Genomic DNA, 24,248 nt, shown 5'->3' on the forward strand with positions numbered 1-24,248 from the left:
ATGGGGTTGAAGATTTCAAAGCAAGTTCCAGGAAAGATAGACAGCCTAACCTTACAACACCAACTGATCAATTGTCTGAGTAATAGTTTCTACATACGTAACTTGGTGTCCAAGCAACGGAGGCGAATGCTCGTTGCTGGTTATGATCTCGACATGTCTTACATCACGGACCGCCTTCTGGCAATGTCGTTCCCTGCAGAACGGATGCGTGCGATGTATCGTAATCCTCTCTGGCAGGTCAAGTCTGTGCTCGATATGAGACATCCAGATCATTATAAGGTACAATTAATCATTGCCCTCTTAATGTGTTCCAGTCATTTTGATTAATTTCCCGTTTATATGTACAATGTTTAATTGTGAATGGTGCCTCTCTGGTGTGTGGGGTGGTATTTTTGCAGATTTATAACCTTTGCATTGAAGAAAATTATGATCCGTCTCACTTTTATGGTCGTGTGGAGAGGTTTCCTTTTGATGACAACCATGTCCCACCTCTTGAAATGGTCAAGCTTTTCTGTGAAAGTGTGCATTCATGGCTATTGAGCGATCCAAAAAACATTGCTGTTATACACTGCATGGTACGCATATATAGTAAGCCTGTTATGTAATTTCTTAAGAGGGTTTGTTTATGTGTCACATTTTAAAATTTTAATTTTGATTATATTTTATTTCCTGAATTCTGTTTTAAGCTCAATCTTGATTATCTAGCATTAATAATGTATAATAATGTTTCTGTTTTTTGATTGCTACCATTTTGCTGCAGGCAGGCAAAGGTCGAACAGGCTTAATGGTATGTTGTTACCTAGTCTACTGTGGGATGTCAGCAGAGGAAGCCCTTCAAATGTATGCTCATAGGCGGACTACCAATAATGAAGGAGTAAGTCATATTAGGTATAATACAAACAATTTCTTACATAATATTGTTAGTATAACATAATCTGACTTTTGAAAACATTCCCTTCTCATCATTAGTGACAGATGTAGAGTCTATGTATTTTTCTCCACAGATAAGTGAAGTAATTTAACACTCTTTGAAAAAGGGTATGCAATCTGTGATGCTCATATTTATACTAACAAGCACATTGTCTTGCATATGTACTTGAACAGGTCTCAATACCAAGCCAACGTCGTTATGTAGGATACTGGGCAAATTGTCTTTCTTTTCCAAATGGAGTTGATAATCCCGAAGTGAATTTACCAAAGCCATGTAGCAGAGAACTGCGACGTATCCGATTTTATGACACAGTTAACACTGAAAAAATCTTCTTTGTGGTCTCAGAGTTGCAAGAGGTATGCATTTTCTATGTTTTGATTATCTCTGATGTGCTTGCTATGGGTTTACTTCAGCTCTAGATCAATGGTTACCCAGATATTTATCATTGCTTGTCAAGTTTACTAACAATTAGAGGGAAGTACCTTGGCTAGTTATCAATTATTAGGACCAGTTATTAGCACATCACATGCCAATAATGTTGTCACTAGCTTGGTTCCTCTAGCATTACTCTTGGAGTCTTGGTCATCATTGTTGATCCAATCAGTTCTATTTTTTTTTTTTTTTAAATCCTATCTTGGTCAGTTATAATATCTTTTGAATATAATCTTAGCCATCTTACCTTTTTATTTACTGACACGGAAATTTTGAACCCTGAGTTAACAGATTCCCGGTCAGGTTTATCGTCCATCTCAAGAAGTTTCCAGGAGTTCCTGCAAACAAATTAAGAAAGGATATCAGAGAACAAGCAGCCCTCGATATTTTCTCTCTTTCGTTGAAGGTGATGAAGAAGAAGACAAGCAATCAGAACCAGACGAGCCACGTGTTGTTGTTCAAATGGATACAGAAAGTTCCATACTATACCAGAAGGCCTGTCTTGAATGCTACTTTGATAAGCCTATTCAGGTAAGTCATTGGTTCTTACATTGTTGACACATTGTAACAATTAAAAAGAAAACTAGAGAACATGATATTATATTCAGTCACGCTTGCTTCCATTCTAATACTCTGTTGTGTGTTTTTGATAAAATTTGGAGGAAAAACCACTGAACTATGTTAGAATATATCATGAAAGACGGGGAAGGAATTATGAAACTGAATATCAAGAATAAGATAGTTTACTTAGGTGTATTTTATCCTAAAATTTTGAGAAAATTTCATGATTTAGGTGTGTCCAACTTTTCCAATGATGTTATGTTTGTTTCTAAGTTTGTGAGCCTGTCTACTGTTTAAAACCCAATCTGAGAATGGACTATGTTGCTGTGAAAGGTAACTGGAGATGTGCGTGTCATATTCAATCAAAAAATGAATGGAGGGCGCCTCTTCTATGCTTGCTTCAACACAGCTTTCATCAAGAACAGCTTGCTACAGGTATTTCCTTTTTTCTCTTTCCCTCCAAAATGGGTGCAAATAGAATCACCCTATAGTATTTATATGGAAAGATCAAGGAAAATGAAACCATATATACATAAGGTAAGTTGTCATGTTGTTGATTTATGGTTAATTAATTATTGTGGATATGCTGTTGTTGTGAACCCTTGCACAGCTCACAGTTCGGGATTTGGATAAAATTGGGAAGAAAGGAAGATCGATATGTGGGCCAGCCTTCTGCTTGGAGTTGCTATTTGGTCCTGCCAATGCAAAACACTCATTATCAGCTGACTCAACTCCATCATGTGATCATCATAGCCAGGAATTGCTATAAAGTCTTTGCATGGATTTGTTTATGGAGATTAGACTACTGGTGGTGGTTTATGATGATGACTCTCATTGAACAGACAAATTTCTGACTCTGTAATTTGCTCAACAATTGATCCACTTGATAAAACCCTGCAGTGTTGCAACCTTACAACAACAGTATACATATACTTTCAAATCCATTCTTCTGCTTTCTTGCCATCTAATTTTTTTTTTCTTGGCAGAAGAAAGCAGTAGGAATAAGAACAAGTTTTGTATCATAGTATACTCCACAGCATTTTGCAGATGATGAGATATGTAACTTCATTTTGTCTTTCACTTCTTCTTTTTACTCTAATTACTGTAGATTAATTAGAGTCAAATATGCATTGTGTATAAAATAATACCACGCCAAACTAGCTAGATAAACAATGGTCATCCTGTTCTACATTGTATAATAATACCACGCCATTGGCAGTTTCCAAGGATCAAACAACATAACAAAAACAAGAAATATATCGGAAGGGGACATAGCAAATGGTTCTAGTGCCTGATTTTATATCTCAAGGAAAAAAAAAAAACACCACTTTACCTTCTTTTCTCCTTCACATTTTTTAGCACATATAAAATTACATTGCTGTTCCTGGATAGGCCTTTGGCAAACGAAAAAGATCACATATTTGACGGAATTGGGTAATTTAAAACACCAAGCATAGTTTAAGGGGTAAAGTTTCGGGGAATAAATGAGACGGGTAACATAATTCAGCGACGTAAGCATGATTAAGCTTTAAGGAAGACAACCCTATAATTTGAAGGGAGGAAACTTGATTTTTTCTGTGCAATTCCCACCTGGGATGCCAACGCAGTCAACAATTTTAGTCCCAGAAGTGTCTCCACATAGAAGAATCTGGTAGAGCTGTTTGTTACCAGATTTGTCTTCGTTACACATTATACCTGGAAGGTATGTTACTGTTTGTTGTATGGCAGTAAGAACTTCACTTACAGTATAAAATGACCCATTTGGATGTATTCCTGCAATCATTTAATTTACCACAACTTTATATATTTCTGTAAGTTAATTTTGTACCAAGAGCAGCAGATTAAATTAGAGAGTGACCTGCATTGGTGAGTGTCTTGAGGATGTCTACTATCTTCTTGAGCTTGAGAGCTGCATGAAAGTATTGATATTGACCTCCAAAGAGTGATTCAGAACAAGTCCCATGTTTCTGCCATTCAAGCTCCCATAGTTTGGCACTGCTACTGCTTGGGCAGGAAAGTGATGGCCAATTCATTTCCAAACTCTTGGTTAAGTTTGACATCTATATATTCAATCAATATATATTAGCAAAATCTAAAGCTTAATTAGTTCACTAATTTTCATTCACCCAAATGATGTGTTGGTTTCTTGTTTATTCAAGTTTGGGTTTCTAGATCGACTTGGATACTTTATTTTTAACAAGTAAGATAATAATAGTAAAACAAATAACTAAAATTTCTTGAATGATGAGGAATATTGAGGGTACCTTAGATAAACTGAAAGGGCTCTTAGATGGGCAGTAAGTTGGAATACCTCCGGTAAAGGTAAAGGGCCATATACCACCAATTTTGAAATCTTTGGTCTGTGCTTTTCCAGTCTTTGGATGGCAACAACCATGGTTTGCTCCACAATATGACCCTGGCCACTAATTACAATACAGAAAAAATCAGATTCTACTATTCAGATTCAAATTCAATTTAGATTCAGATTCCACTAATATACTAATATATACATACATACATACATACCTGATAAACAATGTAGAAGGAAACAGGATTTTCTTGAGCTATAGATAGAGTAGTTGTTGATAGGCTTAGTATAAAGACTATCAAGATGAAGATGGGTGAAGGGGATCTCATGGTTTCCATTACTATGCCCCTTAAACAACAGTAATAATTGATGATATGAATATGGATGTGGTGGAAACTGGAAAGTGGAATGTTATATCATTTATTAATACTGACATCTATAACAAGAGATCTATGGAGTATAGAGATCCAGCATTTATAAGATTAAACCTAGCTAGGCTAGAACTTTTTAATTTGGATATTAAATTTCGATAAAAAAATAATGTGGTAATATCAGGGTCTACTTAAAACACTAACACATAAACTACTACATTAAAATCCAAACTTGAGACACAAATTTAATCTTAAAATTAACTTATCTTGACTTTTTAATATGCATTTTCGGGAATGAATTTTTATTTCTTTATTAAAAATTGCCATTCTTGGAAATGGGTGGTAAAATTTGATTCTCTTGAATAGAGTGTTGATTAATTGTATTATAAGAGTTATAGATATTGTTAACTTCGATGTTAACTTTCCATTTATATAGAGCGCATGCACAAAATCACCGACTGGATCCTTTTGGATTTGAGTTCAAATCTTCTGCTCTCTGCCTCTCTATATGTCTCCTCCTATCTAATATTTTTGATACATGTTCTTCCACTTGATAGAAACCAAACTCATGTTAACCTCTATTTAAAAATTTAATAAAATAAGAAAATATTTTCGTGTTCCTTGGTTTTTGTCTACAACATGTAAAAGTCCAAAACAATTTGAGGGATACATCATACATTCATACACGATACGGCCTACTCGGCTACTCTGCATTCCAAAATGAAAAACTTTTCTGGTTAATCAAAATTTATCAAGCATTTCAATATTCATCTCGATGTCAAGCAAATTGGCCTAACTAAATTGGCATCTTCAACTAAATTCGTCTTTATTTCCTTTAATTTTCCTGGACATTTGGCCTGCGTTTTTCTTCCCAAGATGATTAGAACCGTTATTGCTTTCTCTCCGCTCTCCACTCTCCACTATACACTTTTCCATAGGGATGTATACAAAGATGGTACTTATTTTAGAGTTTGTATAGCGATAAAGCAATATGCTAAGACAATAACTACAATTAGAGATAACAATACTATGATGGCCATAAATATAATCGTCATATATTCGTTAATCTTAATTCCCATCCATAGTGATATACCTAGTTCCCTACACTACTACACATCAAAGCTAGGAAGAAAATTTTAGAATTCCATAAAATTTTCTATCAAGTAAATGAACAACAAATCCATCATTAAGGAATTAAATTTTAAATTCGAAGATTAAAAAATACAAAAATTTTAAAAGAATTTTCGATTTCGTTTGAAATTGAAACTTTTAACAAAATTTCGATAATTTGTTTTCAGCTATATTTCAAAACCTCAAAAAAATTAAAAATTTCGAGAAAATTTTCAAAATTGAATTCTATGACCATCACGTGTTTAATTTTTTGATGTCGGGTGTTTGGTTGCGATGTTTTCTGAAGCCTTCTTTTCTTCATATCCAGATGTCCTAGTCCTTGCACCTATTAGATTCCCCTGGATTGTTCAAGCGTACGGGCTGTGTATCTTTCCCTTGGGGTTCTATTTTGATGGACCTTGTACTTTTGGGCCTCTCTTTGTATGTGCATGATTGGGCTTCTCTCCAGTAAAATATCTTTTTTTTTTTTTTTAGTCAGGCTCCAGTAAAATATCTTTCCCAACGTATGGGTGTTCAAACTTCATAGAATTCCTTGACATCTTGTTAACCAAAAAAATTAGAAAAAAATCTCTCTACTTCCCACACTATGAGATCCCCTCTAATCAAAATAGAGTTGTAATTAGAAAAAAAAAAAAAAAACCAATAAGTTCCATGTCCTTTGTTTTTGTAAGAAAAGAATATCTGAAGGCCCTCAGCCTCCTATAAAAAGTAAAATTAAAAAAAATTCCATTCTACTTCTTTTTGTTTTTTGTTTTTGATAATATCCTACTTCTAGACTTCTAGTTGGTTTTTTTTTTTGGGTCATTACTTCTACTTCTAGTTGGTTTAGGATTTGATTTCTAGAGTACTAAAAAATTTGGGAATTTGGTGGGCACAACTAAAATTTCAATAAACAGTCGGTCACTCGGTTGAGAAATCTGAAATCCTATATTCCTAGCCAAAGTGCCAAAACCCAAACCGGCCAGTCCAAAAGGGAACCGGTTTATTTCCGAGCTATTCCTATTCATAGTTGTCTCCTAACTCAGTCGTCCTAAATTGCTTTATACTTGTATTCAGTCCAGACCATCAAAACCTCTATGTGCCGGCAGTGCTGCTATCTCTCTGTTTCTACAATGGTCGGTAATCACCTCTATTGTTCCCACTGAACCCTAGCGTCTTCCATCATTTCAATCGAAACAAAATCCAAATACCCATCTGTTTGTTTCCCGGGAAAATCCCAGAAGAACGCCCATATTCACATATTTCGTTCTGAAAAGCAATGGCGACTCCAAAACCTCAAAGGTCCCCGGAGGAGTTGGAGGACATAATCCTCCGCAAAATATTCCTTGTATCGCTCACCGATTCCTCCGAATCCAACCCTCGAATCGTCTACTTGGAGATGACGGCAGCAGAGATTCTCAGCGAGGGCAAAGAGTTGAGGCTCACTCGGGACCTCATGGAATCGGTCATAATCGATCGGCTTTCGGGCGATTTCGCCTCCGCCGAACCGCCTTTTCAGTACCTAATCGGCTGCTACAAGCGCGCTTATGACGAGGGTAAGAAAATCGTTTCTATGAAAGATAAGAACTTGAGGTCTGACTTGGAATCTGTGATTAGACAAGCCAAGAAGCTATCGGTTTCGTATTGTAGGATTCAGTTGGGTAACCCCGAATCGTTTCCGAGTCCGAATTTGGATCCGAATAAGTCAAATGCGTCGCCTTTGTTGCCGTTGATTTTCTCCGAGGTTGCGAGCTCTGTGGATGGATTTGGAGGGAGCGGTAGTGGCGGTGTTCAGTGCCCACCTGGGTTTTTGGAGGAGTTTTTTCGGGACTCCGATTTCGATAGCTTGGACCCGATTTTGAAGGGCTTGTATGAGGAGCTTAGGGAGATTGTACTTAAGGTTTCGGCGCTCGGAAACTTCCAGCAGCCATTGAGGGCTCTGTTGTTTTTGGTTAGTTTCCCAGTTGGTGCTAAGTCTCTTGTGAATCACCCTTGGTGGATTCCCAAAGGGGTGTACTTGAATGGACGTGTTATTGAAAGGACTAGCATTTTAGGTCCTTTCTTTCATGTCAGTGCTCTGCCTGATCATCCTATTTTCAAGAGCCAACCTGATGTGGGGTGAGTGAACTGTTGTGTTTATTGGTTTGCCTGTTTGTGTATGGCGCTTGTGCTTTTCTGGGTTGCGATTATTTGCATATCTTTTTGTTGTTAATATGTTATTTCCTTGGTTTGTGGAATATTCATATAGGAAAAGAAGAGAATCAAAATCTTGTATGCTGTGTTTACTTTTTTGTACTGTAGAATACTGTAGCTCTATTTAGAGCTGAACCTAGTGTATATGTTTGGCTTGGTTAAACTTACTTTACTCCAGAAAAACAATCAAGTATAGGAGTCTATTTGCTTGTTTTCGCTCTCTTTCTCATACTAATAAGCTGACACTGTAGTTGGTGAATTGATGATCCTTCTGTTGATTAAAAGAAACTGAACCATGTGTACAATTGGTAGATCTATGTGCGTATTGTTTCCTTGAATGCTTGGTCATTGCATTATTCTCTCTCTCTCTCTCTCTCTCTCTCTCTCTCTCTTTGGCTAAGTAGTCCATTTTCTTTCTCTCTTTATCCTTAAAAACGAAAAGGTTTCTTAGTAATGCATTGGTTCTCTCTTGAATCTTGATTACACCAGGCAGCAGTGCTTTTCAGAAGCTTCTTCTCGTCGACCAGCTGATCTGTTATCTTCATTCACCACAATTAAGACAGTCATGAATAACCTATATGATGGCCTTGCAGAAGTTCTTCTCTCACTCCTCAAAAATACAGACACCCGTGAGAATGTTCTTGAGTATCTTGCAGAGGTTATCAACAAAAACTCATCAAGGGCTCATATTCAGGTATGCTGTAATTGTGGTCAGTAAAACTGCAAGCCAAACAAGTCCTTTCTTTTTTCTAGTGAAGTGATAACTGATGTCAGTTTTTAAGCAAGGAATTTTTTGTTTCTTCTGCTTTTAACATTTGGTAAGTCATAACTATGGTCACAGGTGGATCCTCTCTCTTGTGCAAGTTCAGGCATGTTTGTAAACCTCAGTGCTGTCATGCTTCGGCTTTGTGAGCCATTTTTAGATGCAAATTTAACAAAAAGGGACAAAATTGATCCAAAATATGTATTTTACAGTAACCGCCTGGAGTTAAGGTGAGGGCTTTTGAATTTGTGGACATATCTTTTCTTTTCTCTGCTTTATCAAGATTTTGCACATGTCTAACAATTGTTTATGGACCTATGTTAGAGGTTTGACCGCTCTACATGCATCATCTGAAGAAGTTACTGAATGGATTAATAAAGATAGTGTGGGGAATACTGATGGCTCTAGAAACAACGGTGATGGTGAAAATCGCCTTTTACAATCTCAAGAAGCCACCAGTTCCGGCAGTAATGTCTCTGAACCTTCTAACGTGAAGCCAAAATATTCATTTATTTGTGAATGCTTCTTCATGACTGCAAGGGTGCTCAATTTGGGCTTGTTGAAAGCATTTTCTGACTTTAAACATTTAGTACAGGTAACTTGTGTGTTCTTTACATATGGGCAGACATGGAATATCACATTATTATAAGCTTATTGCGTGTTATTCCATGATTTAAGCAATGGTGTACTTTACTTCACTGTATGTTTCTTTGTAAATTGTTATAATTGATGGGTGGAAAATTTGTATGTGAAATATACTCAATTCAGGACATTTCAAGGTCTGAAGATACTCTCTCCACACTTAAGAACATGCAAGGCCAGGCACCTTCTCCACAGTTAGAGATGGATATAGCTCGTCTTGAGAAAGAACTAGAGCTGTATTCTCAGGAAAAGCTTTGTTATGAAGCTCAAATACTAAGGGTATGTCCAAACTGTGTGTGTGGTGTGCATGCGTATGTGTGTATCTTTTGAGGTCTTTTTTTTTTTTGGTAAGTTCTTGTGGGGTTATACTTGGTAAGTTCTTGTGGGGTTATACTTGGTTTTCCTAACCTTTTAGACCCTTATTTAGCTTGTCTTTATTTTCCATATGGGTATTTGAGGCATGGAGACCTACAAGGTTCTAATTATATAATAGTTGAATTATTGGTTGGGTGACCATTCTAGCCCTTGGCACTTGCATTATTTTGCAAGAAGCCTGTCTTTGTCCATTCTAGGCCCAAGATGTTTTGAACCATTCTTTGTTTAAAGAAGGATTTAAAAGTAATGGCCTCATCAAGATAATGTATCTTACGTACTTTATTAATATAATGTGTATTTTAATTACTGATCCTTAAATTTGAATCTTGTCTTCAGGATGGGACACTTATACAAAGTGCTCTTTCTTTCTACCGGTTGATGGTGGTGTGGCAAGTTCGCTTGGTTGGCGGATTTAAAATGCCTCTGCCATCAAATTGCCCTACGGAGTTTGCGTCTATGCCAGAGCATTTTGTGGAAGATGCCATGGAATTGCTTATATTTGCGTCTCGGATTCCAAAGGCTTTGGATGGGGTTGTGTTGGTAGGACTTTAATTAAAAAAACATTTATCCAGAAATGATTCCCTTCATACTTCCTATAATCTTATCTTCATATGTTTTCTTAATGTATTTAACTTTTTTTTGCTTGGCAGGATGATTTTATGAACTTCATTATAATGTTCATGGCAAGTCCAGAATATATCAGGAACCCTTATCTAAGAGCAAAGATGGTTGAAGTCCTGAACTGCTGGATGCCCCGTAGAAGGTGGTTTAATGTCTCCCTTTTATAATGAATCCTTTGATTTTGAAGATGAAAATTAGGTATTTATAGCATTTGAATTTGCATTGCATATGCAGTGGATCATCTGTTACCGCTACCCTATTTGAAGGGCACCAACTGTCACTTGAGTATCTTGTGAGGAATCTCTTGAAACTATATGTCGACATCGAGTTCACTGGTTCTCACACGCAGGTGAGTGCTCTTATAGTCATGGACATTTATTTGAATTCACTCTGCATTCTCAATTATTCCTGTTGATTGGCCTGAATGCTTTTGAATTGTGCAGTTCTACGACAAGTTTAACATTCGCCACAATATTGCTGAACTTCTCGAATATCTGTGGCAAGTCCCAAGTCATCAAAATGCTTGGAGACAGGTAGGATAATTTCATGGTTAGACATTTACTTCATAATTCTATGTTTAATGAAGTTGTGTACTCTGTGTGTTCTTAAGGCATGTGTTTGACTGCACTAATTTTTATTCTGTTTCAGATTGCTAGGGAAGAGGAGAAGGGAGTTTATTTGAATTTCTTAAACTTCTTGATTAATGATAGCATATATCTTCTGGATGAAAGTCTTAACAAAATTCTTGAACTCAAAGAACTGGAAGCTGAGATGTCAAACACTGCAGAATGGGAGCGCAGGCCTGCTCAGGAGAGGCAGGAGAGAACCCGCCTATTCCACTCTCAAGAGAATGTATGTTTCATCCCCCCCACCAAAAGAAACAACTATTGTAGGTGTTCTTTTCTTTAATTAAGAGTACCTAACCAAGTGAATACTATCGTGGTGTGTTTTCAGATCATCCGAATTGATATGAAGTTAGCGAATGAAGATGTGAGTATGCTGGCATTTACTACAGAACAGATTACAGCTCCTTTCTTACTTCCTGAGATGGTACGATCTCTCTCTTTCTCTCTCTCTCTCTCTCTCTCTCTCTCTCTCTCTCACACACACACACACACACACACACCCATTCCAGTGGATGCATGCTGTCCTTCTGAAATGATAGTTCAATTGCCCAACCTTTGTTATTTGATTTTCTTTCCAGGTTGAAAGGGTGGCCAGCATGCTCAATTACTTTTTGTTGCAATTAGTAGGTCCTCAAAGAAAATCTCTTAGTTTGAAGGACCCTGAGAAGTACGAATTCCGTCCAAAGCAATTGCTTAAGCAGGTATGTGTAAAAAAATTTTTCGAACTTATATATTCTGTGATTGATGGAAGATATATAGCAGATATATACACCGGTTGAATTCAGTTTTTTATTTTAGTTCTGTCTTTGTGTTTTCAAAGTCTGGTCTGTTACAACCAATGTGACTGAATCAAATCTGGCTGTCTTTAAGGAAAGAACTGGGGATGTCTAGTTATGTTAAACTTGGACTGTGACTTCAATTTGAACTGGACCCTGTTCTTATGATGCAATTTATCAGGCTTGATAGTGGCTAGTGAAATCTAAATTGTGCTATCATTTCTAATGAGATCAGACTCTTATCTATGCAGTCATGCATGTCTATGATGATTTAAAGTTGTAATATCGTAAGGTCTGATTTGTTGTTGGTGGAGGCCTTTGCATTTATAGGCCATGGTGGGAGAACAAAAAGGATTTGGGATTCAGGTTGTCTTTGTCAGCCAGTTGAGTACAATTGATCTCAAGTTAGATTTGAAGATAGAGATACTGGGTTATTTTGGATAGCACCCATGTTGAACATGATATTCCATACTGATATTTTTCCTTGTTAGAAGACTCAGCCCATGCGAACTTTTAATTTTGCACTTTCGGCCCCAAAAGGGAAATAATAACATTACTTCGCAAAATTTACTGGTGGACCCATAGCAATATTTGCAATTCCATTTCTTTGTTTTGTTGATCACTCTGCTCTAATTTTGTTTCGAACTTCTATATAATAATTAGTTACTACACAAATTGAAGGACACTTCTAACTTTTTCTTAATTTATTTGAAGATTGTATACATATATGTTCATTTGGCAAAGGGTGATACAGAAAATATTTTTCCCGGTGCCATCTCAAGGGATGGTCGATCATACAATGAGCAGGTAATTCAGATGAGGCAAAACTTTAATTAACTTCCATGTAATTATTATTTTGGTTTTTAATTCTCTTCCAAGATCATTATGTTTGAGTGGAAGCAACCTGATAAATGGATATTGCTCCAGTTGTTCAGTGCTGCAGCAGATGTCTTAAGGAGAATTGGTGAAGATGGAAGAGTCATACAGGAATTCATTGACCTTGGTGCTAAAGCCAAGGTTGCTGCTTCTGAGGCCATGGACACTGAAGCTGTACTTGGGGATATACCAGATGAATTCCTCGACCCAATTCAGGTATATTTGTGTGTTTGTGGTAGATAGGCTGGACCGGCTTTTTGATTGTATTTCTTTTCTTGCAGTACACTTTAATGAAGGATCCGGTTATCTTACCTTCTTCAAGGATCACAGTAGACCGGCCTGTCATCCAGAGGCATCTTCTTAGTGATAATGTACATCATCCCCCATTTTTTAATAATATACAACTATCTTATGATATGTGTATCTTCTTGTGCTAATTTATCTGTTATGATTTGCAGACTGACCCATTCAACCGTTCCCATCTTACTGCGGACATGCTGATACCAGACATTGAATTAAAGGCAAGAATACAAGAGTTCATTAGGTCCCAAGAGTTGAAGCAAGGCCTAAGCATGCATAGCAACAAAACAACAATACAACCCACAACTAGTGAAATGCTAATTGATTAGGACATTGTTAATAGGGTTAGTTTTTGGGATGATGATTGAGATTATAGCCTTGGGAAATTACAGTGGAGAAATTTCTTCCAAAGTGATATTGTAACTAATGTAATCCAATGATCATATACATTCTAGTAGATAAGCTATTAGTGACCTCGAAAGGTGAAGCTTGTAAATTAAGTTGTGGAATTTCATTTTAATTCATTAATAGACATCACAAATCAGATGGAATTAATTCAATGGGGTCATTTATATTTGGTCTAAAGTTGAATTCTTTTTTTGGTTCAATAGAGGATTGGACCTCTCTTTTTTCTCTTTCTCTGTATTTCCTTCCCTTTACTCCAATTCAGTATGTAAGAATATCTTGAAGAGATCGTCGGCTGTAAGCCTTTGGGCCCAAATCTAAAGATTGCAGGCGAAAGTGAGCAATGTCCAAGTTCATGTTTGGTTCATTTTGCTAATGTTTTTCATGGGAAAAAAAAAATTAAATAAATCATCATCAATCAAGCGTTTCCATTTCATTATCCATACAAATAATGTCGCAGTCTAATTTTATATTTTAATGCGTTTTTTACTTTCTTTCTTTTCTTACAAGTCACCGCATCCAACTAAATACCATATTAGAGCTAAATCCATTCATGTTAATTAATAATTACATATTGGCATGTCAAGAGACTCAGGAGTCAAGACCACGTGAAAAGATATCATGTTAATTACAACGTGGGGCTTCTTCTCTCCACCGCATCTAATCATCTATAGAGAGAAAAATGGGCTTGCAGCTTCAACATTCTGTAACAAAATTAATGCCACAGATGATATCATGAAGACTGAAAGGTATGTGATACCATCTTAAATATGGAAACAATCCAGTTGGGAACAAAACTACAAATGGTATCTCCACACATTCCAAGGATTGGCCGAGCGAATAAGTTAACTTCAAAGTGGATTTGTTGTGGGAAGATTGTTAGGGAGTACTCGGAAAAATTGTGTAGCATCTTTATATCCCTTAACCACATTAATTAATTATACAACAACAAAGATGCTTCATGCTTCAAATTAAAAAGACTCCACTGTCCACACTCCACATATAATCCTCCATGTCACCTCCTCAAGAATGCAATGTAATGTCGCACGAAGCTTCACTTTCCAACGGAGACAAATCTCAAAAGAGTACTCTTGACATGTTAATTCTGTCCCTTTTCTATGATTGCTTTCTTATGATGTCGTTTTTGACATAACATTTGTCGAACATCAATCGATCCTCAGTAAGATCAGAAGTCAGAGAATAGTCTCAAAGCCTTGGTGTGAGAATAGCCGCCTTCCGCTTAGCATACTCCTGCGCAATGCTAATTGAACTCTTCCTATGACGCAGAGAGAACTCAGCAAGTAGAATTTGGCTCTCTTCAATTGTCAAATCACCATGGCAACCCTGTACATTCTTGGGCAACATTTTATTAACATTTGATGCTTAAAATTTAAGTAAACATGCAACTGCTTTGCATGATTGTACGATACTTTTGCAATATTGAGAAAAATAATGTTTAAAAATTATTTTCCAAACAAAAAGGAAAAGAAAAAAAGAGATGTATGTAGTATTACCAGGCGAGATGTTCTATCACAAACAGCATGGTGCATGAGAATGCCTGCAGCAACTGAAACATTGAAAGAGTCCACCATGCCTTTCATCGGTATACTGCAATGCATATCTGACAATTCCAGGGCTTCATCACTTATTCCCCTATATTCAGACATGGAATTCAAATTTTAAAAAACTATGATATCCAAGAACATATGGGCAATGCATTAACTAGAGGCAAAGCAGATTATAAGAATAACATTCTTCACAACTCACATTCCACAGGAGTATAATTGTGCATCACAATTCCAAACTTATTTCTTTTCAAAGAGTGTTGTATCTAAACTATAATTTTCTTGATGATATTAATATTTTCTTGGTTGAATTTTAAATTTCCTCCATATGTGCAAAAGAAAGTAACACTCTATCTTATATTGATCACATTAAAACCAGTGAATTAGCTTAAAAGTGAAGAAGGAACCAGCTTTGGATGATATCATAATTCCAACATAAATAAGGATCAGTAAACAGGAAAAGATATAAATACCTATTTTCATTTCCGACTACTATGGCAGTTGGGCATGACCAATCCATGTCGTAAACAGACACCTTAAAATAACATGGAAGGGTTAGTCATACATATATGCTAAATATTCCAAGATGTAGAACAGCCAAAAATACAACCCAAATCGATCTACCACTTGTATTCAGAAAATGTCTAAAAATTCAAACCTTTTAGACGTTTGAACATCTTTTTCATTCAAACAAACTCTACAGAAGAAGAAGAAGCAGAAAATTACCGCCTCCATTCCCACATGCGTTGTGGCAATTCGATAACCACGCGATTTCAGAACTTCAAAGCACTCTTGAGCAGAGTTCCAAAGTTCAATGTCCAACCATTTCTCTGCTCCCATGCTGACATGGCGATTGTCTCTATACCTGAAACAAGATCAAGCTGAGGTTACCAAAGTTGTACGTCATTCTTGGAACAAAAGTTTGAATATTTAAGAAATAGTACAACTTCAGCATGAATGAAACCCACATTACAAATTAGGATGATTTTATAAAATGACCCATTTCAAAATATCCAATAAATTAAGAGAAAAGAGCATTTTCGAAACTAATTAAAACCAGAGCCTTTTCACCTCAAATGTCGTTGTTGCACCTTTTGGAGCTGTCGCACGAGACAACATGAACCGACTGGAACCCGAGCGCATCGGCGGACCGAAACGCCGCCGATACGTTTCCGAAATCGCCCAATCCTTCAACCACCAAACAAACCGAGTAGCTCCGATTCCTCACCACGTTCCTAAATTTTTCTTTCCTCACATCCATTATGTACGAATCCAGCGCCTCGAGGACCTCGCCGCTGCTGAGGTAACCACTCCCACAGTCGAACTTGTCGAGGTACGGAAACCAACGACGGCCACCGCGTTGTCGTTGTACGGACTCGGGGTCAGTGAGAAGGAGAGGGCGGCGTTCCATTTTCATCAGGCGCGCGATGTCGTCTCGGTGCGTGAGCAGGTGCTCCACAGTGTCTTGCGTCTGGTTCTCCGGTGGTGGTGGTTCTGGAGTTGAGTTTGTGGTGGTGGAGTGAGCTTCTTCTGTGAAATCTGCGGCGGCTTCTGCTGAAATTGAAGCGTGCGGCCGTGAAGGAACATTGTACGGAGCGAGTCTGATCCCTAGGTTCACTGAAATCACAAAATTGAATCAGATATGTGTCTGTGAGTGTAGAGAGAGAGAGAGAGAAAGAGAGAGAGAAAGAGAGAGAGAAAGAGAGAGAGAGAGAGAGAGAGAGAGAGAGAGAGAGAGTAAGAAAGAGAGTACCTTTGGGTGAGAGGAGAGGAGAGAAGCGAAGGGGGGGTGAGTGGAGCAGAGAGATGGTTCGTCTGTTGGTTCGGAGACTGGAAGTGATTGAACAGAGAGATGTACGGACTAGGGTTTTGCAGGCACTCATTGCACTGATTTGGGCGCCAAGGCGTCGAACAGAGTGTGAGAGTGAGAGGGAGGGGATTTTCATTTCGGATAGCGTTCGACAATTGAATTTCCTCACGCGACGTCGTTTCACATAACATAACACGACACCGTTTCATCGAGGATAAATCCTACAACCCTTCTTCCACACCTTGGAGCAACTCCGAAGTTGGTGTACACCAGAACAAATACAACCATCAAGGCCGAAAAACGGAAAAAGGGGTATCGATCTCTCAATCCCTAATCTCATCCTCTACACCATGGCAACGAAAGCTTCAAACCTCCTTGTATACAAAAGACGAAACAGAGCTTCAAAGTGGAGGGAGGAGGAAGAAAACAAGTACAATGAACAAAGCAGTGACAGGATCAGCGATCTTCCAGATGATATATTGCACCACATGCTTTCCTTCTTACCCATCAAATCCATTGCCCAAACCAGTCTTATATCTAAAAGGTGGACTTGTCTATGGACTTCCTTCCCTATCCTCGACTTCTCCGAGGTTCGTCGATTTCGGGAACCAAATGATAATATTTCTACTAAGGAGATTCTTCAACTCGAAAGTAAATTAATGGAGGAATTTATAAGCACAGTATTGAGTCGCCGCCATGAAAACTCTAATATAAAGGTTTTTCGGGTTAGGGGCCATCTGATGAGTTGTCCTTGTTTGGATGATTGCATTCGTCGGGTGGTAAAGCATAGAGTTGAAGAACTTGAGCTTCAAATGATGGACTTAATTGACAGGTTTGATTTGCCTCTCTGTGTATTTGAGTGTGATTCATTGAGGAGTCTCACATTGGTGGCGGATGGCGATTTCTTTGGCGAATCCAGGTTTGGCAGGTTTGGGTTTCCATGTTCGTATGTTGGGGCTACCAGTGCCATTGGTCTCCGTTCACTTCACACCTTGTCTCTAATTTGTGTGGAATTCTTGGATAGTGCTAATTCAGTTGTGGATTTATTTTCTGTTTCTACATTCCCTTGTCTTGCGAGTTTGACTCTAGGAGATTGTAATGGTATCAGTCATCTCAAAATTACTTGTCCAAACCTCAATCATGTGGTTGTTTTCAGATTGAATTTAAACAGCCTGGACATCTATGGAATGAGACTCAAGAATTTGCTAGTCACAGATTCATTTCTCAACAATGATATTAGTTGGGTCAACATTTTTGCCCCGAATCTACAAAATTTTGAATGGTCAAATAATGCCATTACTGAGAAATGTTCGATTCAGAGCTTTCCTAACCTGAGAAAATCTAGCATACATAGGTTTGGTTTTCATCCGGCCAGACGTATTAGCATGACAAAGTTTCATAGTGCACTCGATCTTCTTTCTGGATCATCCCAAGTTCAAAACCTTTACGTAAACTCTGGCTATCTACCGGTTAGTTGATTTGGTATAGATTTTTCTTTTGTCTACTATTTTTGGGGTTTGGTATATCCTTACATGCATGTGTTATGTAGATTTATGTGGCTTATGTATCAATGCAGATTCTATCAAAGGTATATTTCGAAGGTGGTCTGCCATATTCATTTATGAAACTTAAGACCTTACAAATTGCTACTTATTTGGACGAATGTCATATCCCCGGTATAGCATGCCTACTCAAGAGCTCTCCCATGGTTAACACTCTCACACTTAAAATGTTTGGCAGTGTAGAAAATGTAAGTTTTGGCATAAGTCTGCTTTTATTTATTTTCCAAAAATATGTCACTCCTAATAACTGACTTGACACAACGCACGATTATAGTTTGAATGCATATGCGACTAACAATACTATATTTGAAATTTTGGTTTCAGGAATGGAACAACGTTTGGTTGGAGGATGCCCATTATACTGAAGAGCAATATTGGGAAAGTCAAGCTCAGGCTTTGAGTCCCTTCCTAGGTCACCTTAAGGTGGTGAACATTGTTGATCTTACAAATGTCAATAACAGTATGATTGACGTCGCAAGGTTTCTGTTTAAACATGGAAGAGGCTTGCAAGAAATGATTTTCAGTTCTCCGTATGCCAAAAATTTATCTCTTTTGAAAGATAATATTGGTTTAATAGAGGGATTTCCTCGGGCGTCTGCCGATGTCAAGATCTCAGTTACTTGACTACTAACTGGTTTTTTGTTGGATATTTACTTACTGGTTGCATATGTGGATTATTATATGCATACTAGTTTCTAATGAGAGGCATTTATATATATTTGGTAAATGGTGTCTTTAATTGTGGCCTCAAATCTTACTTTATTCCCAACTTATTGGTATCATTAATATGTAGTTTTGTTCCCAATTGAATTGTTTCCATATTTAAGGTGGTATCACATACCTCTCTGTCTTCATAATATCATCTTTGGCATTAATTTTGTTAAGAGTATTGAAGCCGCAAGCCCAGTTTTCTCTCTGTAGATGTGGTGGAGAGAACATAAGCTTCGTGGTCTTGACCTGCCAATATGTAATTACCATGAATGATTAACTCTCTCTAAGAGTAAAGTTTATTTTGGGTCTGCAAAGTGGTATAATATTAAGTAAATTGGAGGACAAACGCATCTGAATGCTTTGTGCATTGGTGGACTGAATGCATCTGCTTCCTTTTTAGCAAAAGGAAAACCCCCTTAATCGTGCACCACATAAACGCAAAAGTGAGCTTCATCATGCACTGTGCAATATGATTTCAAATATCCTAGCACCTTTTGCAGTGGAAAAACCCAGTGGCCACCTTCAGGTGTAGAGCCTGCATTTACACTTTGGTTTGAAGATGTTGGGGGCGTATTAGAGGATAACTCGTGCATTGGATGGACAAACAAAGCAAACATATTTCTGTAAGTTGACCCCAAATCATTTACCTTTTTCTTTTGGATGGGTTGATCAGTGTTTGATATTTTTATTTCCTTTTACAATGTCAGAACCGCTGTTATTCTTTTTCATCCCTTTACTATTATTGTTAAATATGAAGTTCTGTCAAACTAGCGCTATCTACTGCATCCTCCCCTTGCATATTTGTATTTTTCTTTTTACTTTCCTGTGAACAATTTTTTGTTTTATTGTTTTATTTATTTATTTATTTGTTTTTATCGTGTAAGGTTGGTTATCCTGTGGTGACTCTTCTTCTTCTCTCTCTCTCTCTCTCTCTCTTGGCCATCCTCAAATTTTTCTCAACAACTTAAGTTCTCACATGGAGCAACTCTACAAACTTCTTAGAGAAAGTTGAAGAAATAAATTTGCGTAGAGGACAATAACGCTTGCATATGGTTGATTGGTTGGTTTTTCCCAGGTCCAATCATATTGTCTTACGATGTTGGTTTATGGACTTATAGTCTTCCATTTCAGGCCTAAGTTGTATGACATTATGTGGCTGGTTTAATTATTCAGGACAAGACCCATCGTTTCATGGCCTGGGACTGTCTTCATCGAGATTTGAGGTTTTACTTGAGCATCCATGCAGCAAACCAGGCGCCTAAACTTAGACAGTGTGACATGACAACACTCCTAATGGTTATGAGGAAAGGAATGCTTACTCGGGATGTCCAACATGATAAACTTGTGGAGTTTTGTGTGACTTTAGCAGAACATAACCTTGATTTTGCCACGAACCATGCATATGATACTGGAATTGCTGAAGGAAGATAGTCCTAGTGAAGCAAAGGTCATTGGTCTCCGGGCTTTGCTTCCCATTGTCATGTGACCTTCACGCCAGCATGTTAGGTTGAAAATATTCAAACGTTGGGTCATATGCGAAAAATATAGAGAGCTGCTATTTGCACACATTTTTTTTTCTTTTTGCACACCCTCAATTACTTAATTAGTAAATTTACTCTAAAACCCTAATGTTAAAAGACGCTAAAAGACAACTCATTTCACACTTATCTCTCTTCTCTTTCATGTTCTCCTCCATCTCCAATTTTCTCTCCGGCGACGACAACCCCAGCCCTCCTAGCCCAGCCCCGCGCTGACCCTCCCAGTCCAGTCATGCGCCGATCCTCCTCTCCTCTCTCTGGCAATGACAACCTCGGCTCTCCCAGCCCAGCCCCGCGACTAGCTTCTCCTCCATCTCCGGCTTCTCTCTCCTCTCTTTGGCTTTTCTCTCCGGTGATAACCTCGACCCTCCCAGCCCAGCCCCGCCCCGCGCCTAGCCCAACCACCTCCGACCCTCCCCTTCTCTCTCTAGTGTCGAATGGCCTATGACAGGGACTGTGGTGGCATCGGCGTTGTGGTTGGGTGTCGGAGCTCGTTTGCATTCATGGCTGGTCTTGGCGGGGTGGCTGGTTTGATAAGCTAGAGAGAGAAAGGGAGGGAGGAGAGAGAAAGAAAGAGAGAGATGTGGTGGTGGTGCTGTGCGCGGTGGTGCGGGGTGGGGGGTGGGAGGTGGGGTCGGGGTTGGGGTGGGGGTGGGGTGTGTTTGCTGGGATGTTGGGTGGCTGAGATGTTGGGTGGGGTGTGTAGAATTTGATGGAGGGGGGGTGTGCAGTGAGGAATTTGGTGAGATGATTAATTTTGGGTATTTTGATAATGAGAGAGGTGTGTTAAAGAGAATTTCAAATTTTAAAAGAGTGAAAGAGGTGTGTAGAAGAAAAAGGTGTGCATTGCAGCACTCAAAAAATATATATATATATGATTTATAATCATAATGTTGTATTCTGATATACCGTTTATCTTGCATTATTTTGTTAATCAAACCAATACTGTGTTTCAAACTGAGAAAGAGTAATTGGAGGTGAAACAAGGGTAGGTAAGTCAGTTCTCCCTCCCCCTTCCCCGAAATAGAAAAAGAAAAATAGGAATTGCAAATTATTGTGGTAGTTGTTTTAGAAAAAGGCTATATGATAGGGCTTGCATCTTTCGTTGACGAGGCTTTTTCATCATTCAAACGTTTGGTCATATGCCAAAGTGGAAGGTACTCTATTAGATATTTAGGGACTGTTTGGTATCTTATTCAAAAATTATATATATTTTTTTAAATAAAAAAACAAGTTTTCGTTAATAAAATATGTTTGATAAACCATTTTTAAAAACAGTTTTTAGAAAAAAAAATTAAAAAACATGCCTCTTTTTGAAAATGCTAAAATATCGTTTTTTTTCAATTTTTTTTTTTTACACTTTTTTTTTTCTTAGCTACCATTATTTTTATATTTTAAAACTCACTTTTGAAAAAAGAAAAAATCTTAATTTTTGAAAAAAAATTTTGAATAGGATACCATACGGCCCTTAACTTTTGAGTCAAAAAATAAAAGTGTAAGCCAACATAAACATAAATGATAAAACTCTCAAGAAATAATGTGTAAGCCAATAAGGCAACTGTGTTGGATATTAAACTACACTTAAACAGTTAAAGTTGTAATTAATGGGATTAATACCATTTTGCTCCCCAGACTATTACACTTGTATCAGTTTGCTCCCCAGACTTCTAATTTGGAAAATTAAGGACTCTGACTTTTTCAATTTTGCCAATTGAGGTTCTTCCGTCAATTTACACATTTTTTATCCAAATCTTTGAGGGCAAAATGGTCCATTCCATTTAGATCTTATCATTTTTTCCTCATGCATCATTTTTCCTCTTTTATTTCTCACTAAATTCTGGTTGATCATCTCGATATTTTAGATGAAAAATGTATAAATTGACGGAATAACTTTAATTGGCAAAATTGAAAAAGTCAGGGTCCTTAATTTTCCAAATTAAAAGTCTGGGGAGCAAACTGATACATGTGTAATAGTCTGGGGAGCAAAATGATATTAATCCCTGTAATTAATTAACTCCTAAACTCCACAGTCTCCACCATGAGAGACCATTAAGAAACAAAACAACAACAACAACAAAATACAAATAAAAGTGTACTGTGTCTATGGTAGTCTAGGAACTGGTGTTGGCCACCATGGGAGCACAACTAATGGGAAGAAGCATAAATCCTCAAATGACTGAAAATATGCAGCGTCTCTCACATTCCACTCTCCTGTACTTGTGTTCCACTCGATGGTTTTTCCCTCCGCATGTAGATAAATGATATCCTCCTTAGTTGGGTCAAAAGCTAGCAGATCGGTCTCAGTAACAAATCCAAATCCCAGAGCTTTTGAATCCAAATAGCAATCGAGCTTCTTGTGTTGGGCACGCACGAGCATATCATCTGGGTTTTTCAAATCCCAAACAGTTAGAGTCGACTCGTTGAAACTGCACATCCTCAGACACCCTCCGCACACACCTAAGCACTTAACCTCGCGGTCGGGAAATTCAATCAAACTACATATATAATTATTAATGTTGTTGTTGAGCATGGAGATATCCAACCCAATGAACAAGCTCCTAACAAGATGACTAGGAGTCAAGGTGGGCCAATACAGCTTTCCATTGTAAGCAAAGCTACTATTATGTACGATTTTACATGTAATGTCTGGGGGGCAAAATACATCTGACGCTTGCCATTCACCAGTCTCAGAAGAAAAGATCTCCACTTTGAATTGGAAAATATTAGATACAAAACGGGAAGGAGGAAGAATTCTCACAACCCAGTACTTATATTGAGCATTATGCTGGATGATACCAACGGTGCTCTCAATTTGTTTATCTTTTTCTTTTCCATAGTAGGGTGTAGTTTGTTGATCTTTTTCTTTGTCATAGTATGGTTCACAGATGAATCCCACTGGTACAAATCCTTTGCTCGTCTGCGGAGCGTGGGGAAGGCGACAAGATTGGTTGGTGTATGGATTGGAGATGTAGTATGTATCTGGACTGTCCTTTGTGCAACACAAAACCAAGTCATTAAATGTAGCTACCACAACTCGGTCTTCAGAACAGAGGCTTTTAGACAATTTAGTTGTTGATGTTGTAATGATTTCCTTGGCATTGCGGTTGATCAGGGAGAGTTTGATTGGAGTTTGCTTTTGTTTGTTGACATACAGAGTGCGGCCAATAACATAGGATATACATTGAGGTGTAGAGAGGAGTTTGAACCAATTCTTCACAACACACTTGCATCTCACAACCGTTTCAGGACTAGCAACTCGAGAAAAAATTTCAAGTAATATTCCTTCAGGGAGATCAGTAATATGAAGTGGTGCAGCTGATGATGATCTTGATCTTTTTGAGGAGGGCTTGGAGGTTATTGTTTCATGACCACCTCTCATGGCCATGGTGGTTGCATGAACTACTGACCCCAAATTGTTATAAGTAATACTGTAATAATTGGGAATAAAGAATATCGATACTAAAACCAACTTGTGTCTTGCATTATATATAGTAATAAGTAAATTTAGCCGTTAGTCCATACTAGTTTTACCCAACATAACTAGGAATCCCTTCCTAATCTGAAAAAAGAACTAGGAATCCCAATACAATTAGGAATTTCAACCCCATTAAAAGTCCCAAAACAGAAAATAAAACAAAATAATCAACTAATTACGCTTTGGAGTCCATGGACCATTCCGTCAGCCCAATTATTAGCCATGAACTAAAAACTAACAATAGTAAATAATAATAATAAAGAAATATTAACACGAGAAAAACATGCTGTTATTGGA

General features: G+C 37.7%; 6 protein-coding genes across 6 annotated transcripts; 3 read left to right on the top strand and 3 right to left on the bottom strand.

The window, feature by feature from the left end:
• Positions 1 to 2,693, top strand: PTEN1 (Calcium/lipid-binding (CaLB) phosphatase). Its single transcript, XM_086241018.1, has 7 exons — positions 1 to 279; positions 399 to 575; positions 761 to 874; positions 1,105 to 1,287; positions 1,655 to 1,894; positions 2,258 to 2,359; positions 2,535 to 2,693. Exons 1-7 carry the CDS (start codon positions 1 to 3, stop codon positions 2,691 to 2,693), a joined length of 1,254 nt encoding a protein of 417 aa, XP_086097144.1.
• A 769-nt stretch (positions 2,694 to 3,462) lies between these two features.
• LOC147288504 (ribonuclease 3-like) lies at positions 3,463 to 4,570 on the bottom strand. Its single transcript, XM_086241019.1, has 4 exons — positions 4,451 to 4,570; positions 4,189 to 4,347; positions 3,783 to 3,984; positions 3,463 to 3,697 (listed from the first exon to the last, which is right to left on the bottom strand). Exons 1-4 carry the CDS (start codon positions 4,568 to 4,570, stop codon positions 3,468 to 3,470), a joined length of 711 nt encoding a protein of 236 aa, XP_086097145.1. The 3' UTR covers positions 3,463 to 3,467.
• A 2,047-nt stretch (positions 4,571 to 6,617) lies between these two features.
• On the top strand, positions 6,618 to 13,445 carry LOC147288505 (U-box domain-containing protein). The gene is made up of 16 exons (XM_086241581.1): positions 6,618 to 7,831; positions 8,396 to 8,600; positions 8,748 to 8,899; positions 8,994 to 9,264; positions 9,438 to 9,590; positions 10,023 to 10,226; positions 10,337 to 10,449; positions 10,542 to 10,656; positions 10,751 to 10,840; positions 10,956 to 11,159; positions 11,262 to 11,357; positions 11,512 to 11,634; positions 12,424 to 12,516; positions 12,637 to 12,801; positions 12,867 to 12,956; positions 13,044 to 13,445. The coding sequence occupies exons 1-16, from the start codon at positions 6,993 to 6,995 to the stop codon at positions 13,212 to 13,214; spliced, it is 3,084 nt and encodes a 1,027-aa protein (XP_086097707.1). The 5' UTR covers positions 6,618 to 6,992; the 3' UTR covers positions 13,215 to 13,445.
• Positions 13,446 to 14,131: 686 nt separating this feature from the next.
• Positions 14,132 to 16,802, bottom strand: LOC147288506 (tRNA/rRNA methyltransferase (SpoU) family protein). Its single transcript, XM_086240370.1, has 6 exons — positions 16,609 to 16,802; positions 15,947 to 16,472; positions 15,582 to 15,720; positions 15,329 to 15,390; positions 14,805 to 14,943; positions 14,132 to 14,634 (listed from the first exon to the last, which is right to left on the bottom strand). The coding sequence occupies exons 1-6, from the start codon at positions 16,799 to 16,801 to the stop codon at positions 14,497 to 14,499; spliced, it is 1,197 nt and encodes a 398-aa protein (XP_086096496.1). The 5' UTR covers position 16,802; the 3' UTR covers positions 14,132 to 14,496.
• Positions 16,803 to 16,913: 111 nt separating this feature from the next.
• On the top strand, positions 16,914 to 18,944 carry LOC147288507 (putative F-box/FBD/LRR-repeat protein At4g03220). Its single transcript, XM_086240369.1, has 3 exons — positions 16,914 to 18,134; positions 18,242 to 18,415; positions 18,552 to 18,944. Exons 1-3 carry the CDS (start codon positions 17,016 to 17,018, stop codon positions 18,849 to 18,851), a joined length of 1,593 nt encoding a protein of 530 aa, XP_086096495.1. The 5' UTR covers positions 16,914 to 17,015; the 3' UTR covers positions 18,852 to 18,944.
• A 3,633-nt stretch (positions 18,945 to 22,577) lies between these two features.
• On the bottom strand, positions 22,578 to 23,861 carry LOC147288508 (uncharacterized). Its single transcript, XM_086241021.1, has one exon. It carries the CDS (start codon positions 23,859 to 23,861, stop codon positions 22,578 to 22,580), a length of 1,284 nt encoding a protein of 427 aa, XP_086097147.1.
• Between the last annotated feature and the right edge of the window lie 387 nt (positions 23,862 to 24,248).

The sequence above is a fragment of the Dryas octopetala genome, chromosome 4 (assembly GCF_963921425.1).
Source record: "Dryas octopetala chromosome 4, drDryOcto1.1, whole genome shotgun sequence".
NCBI lineage: Eukaryota > Viridiplantae > Streptophyta > Magnoliopsida > Rosales > Rosaceae > Dryas > Dryas octopetala.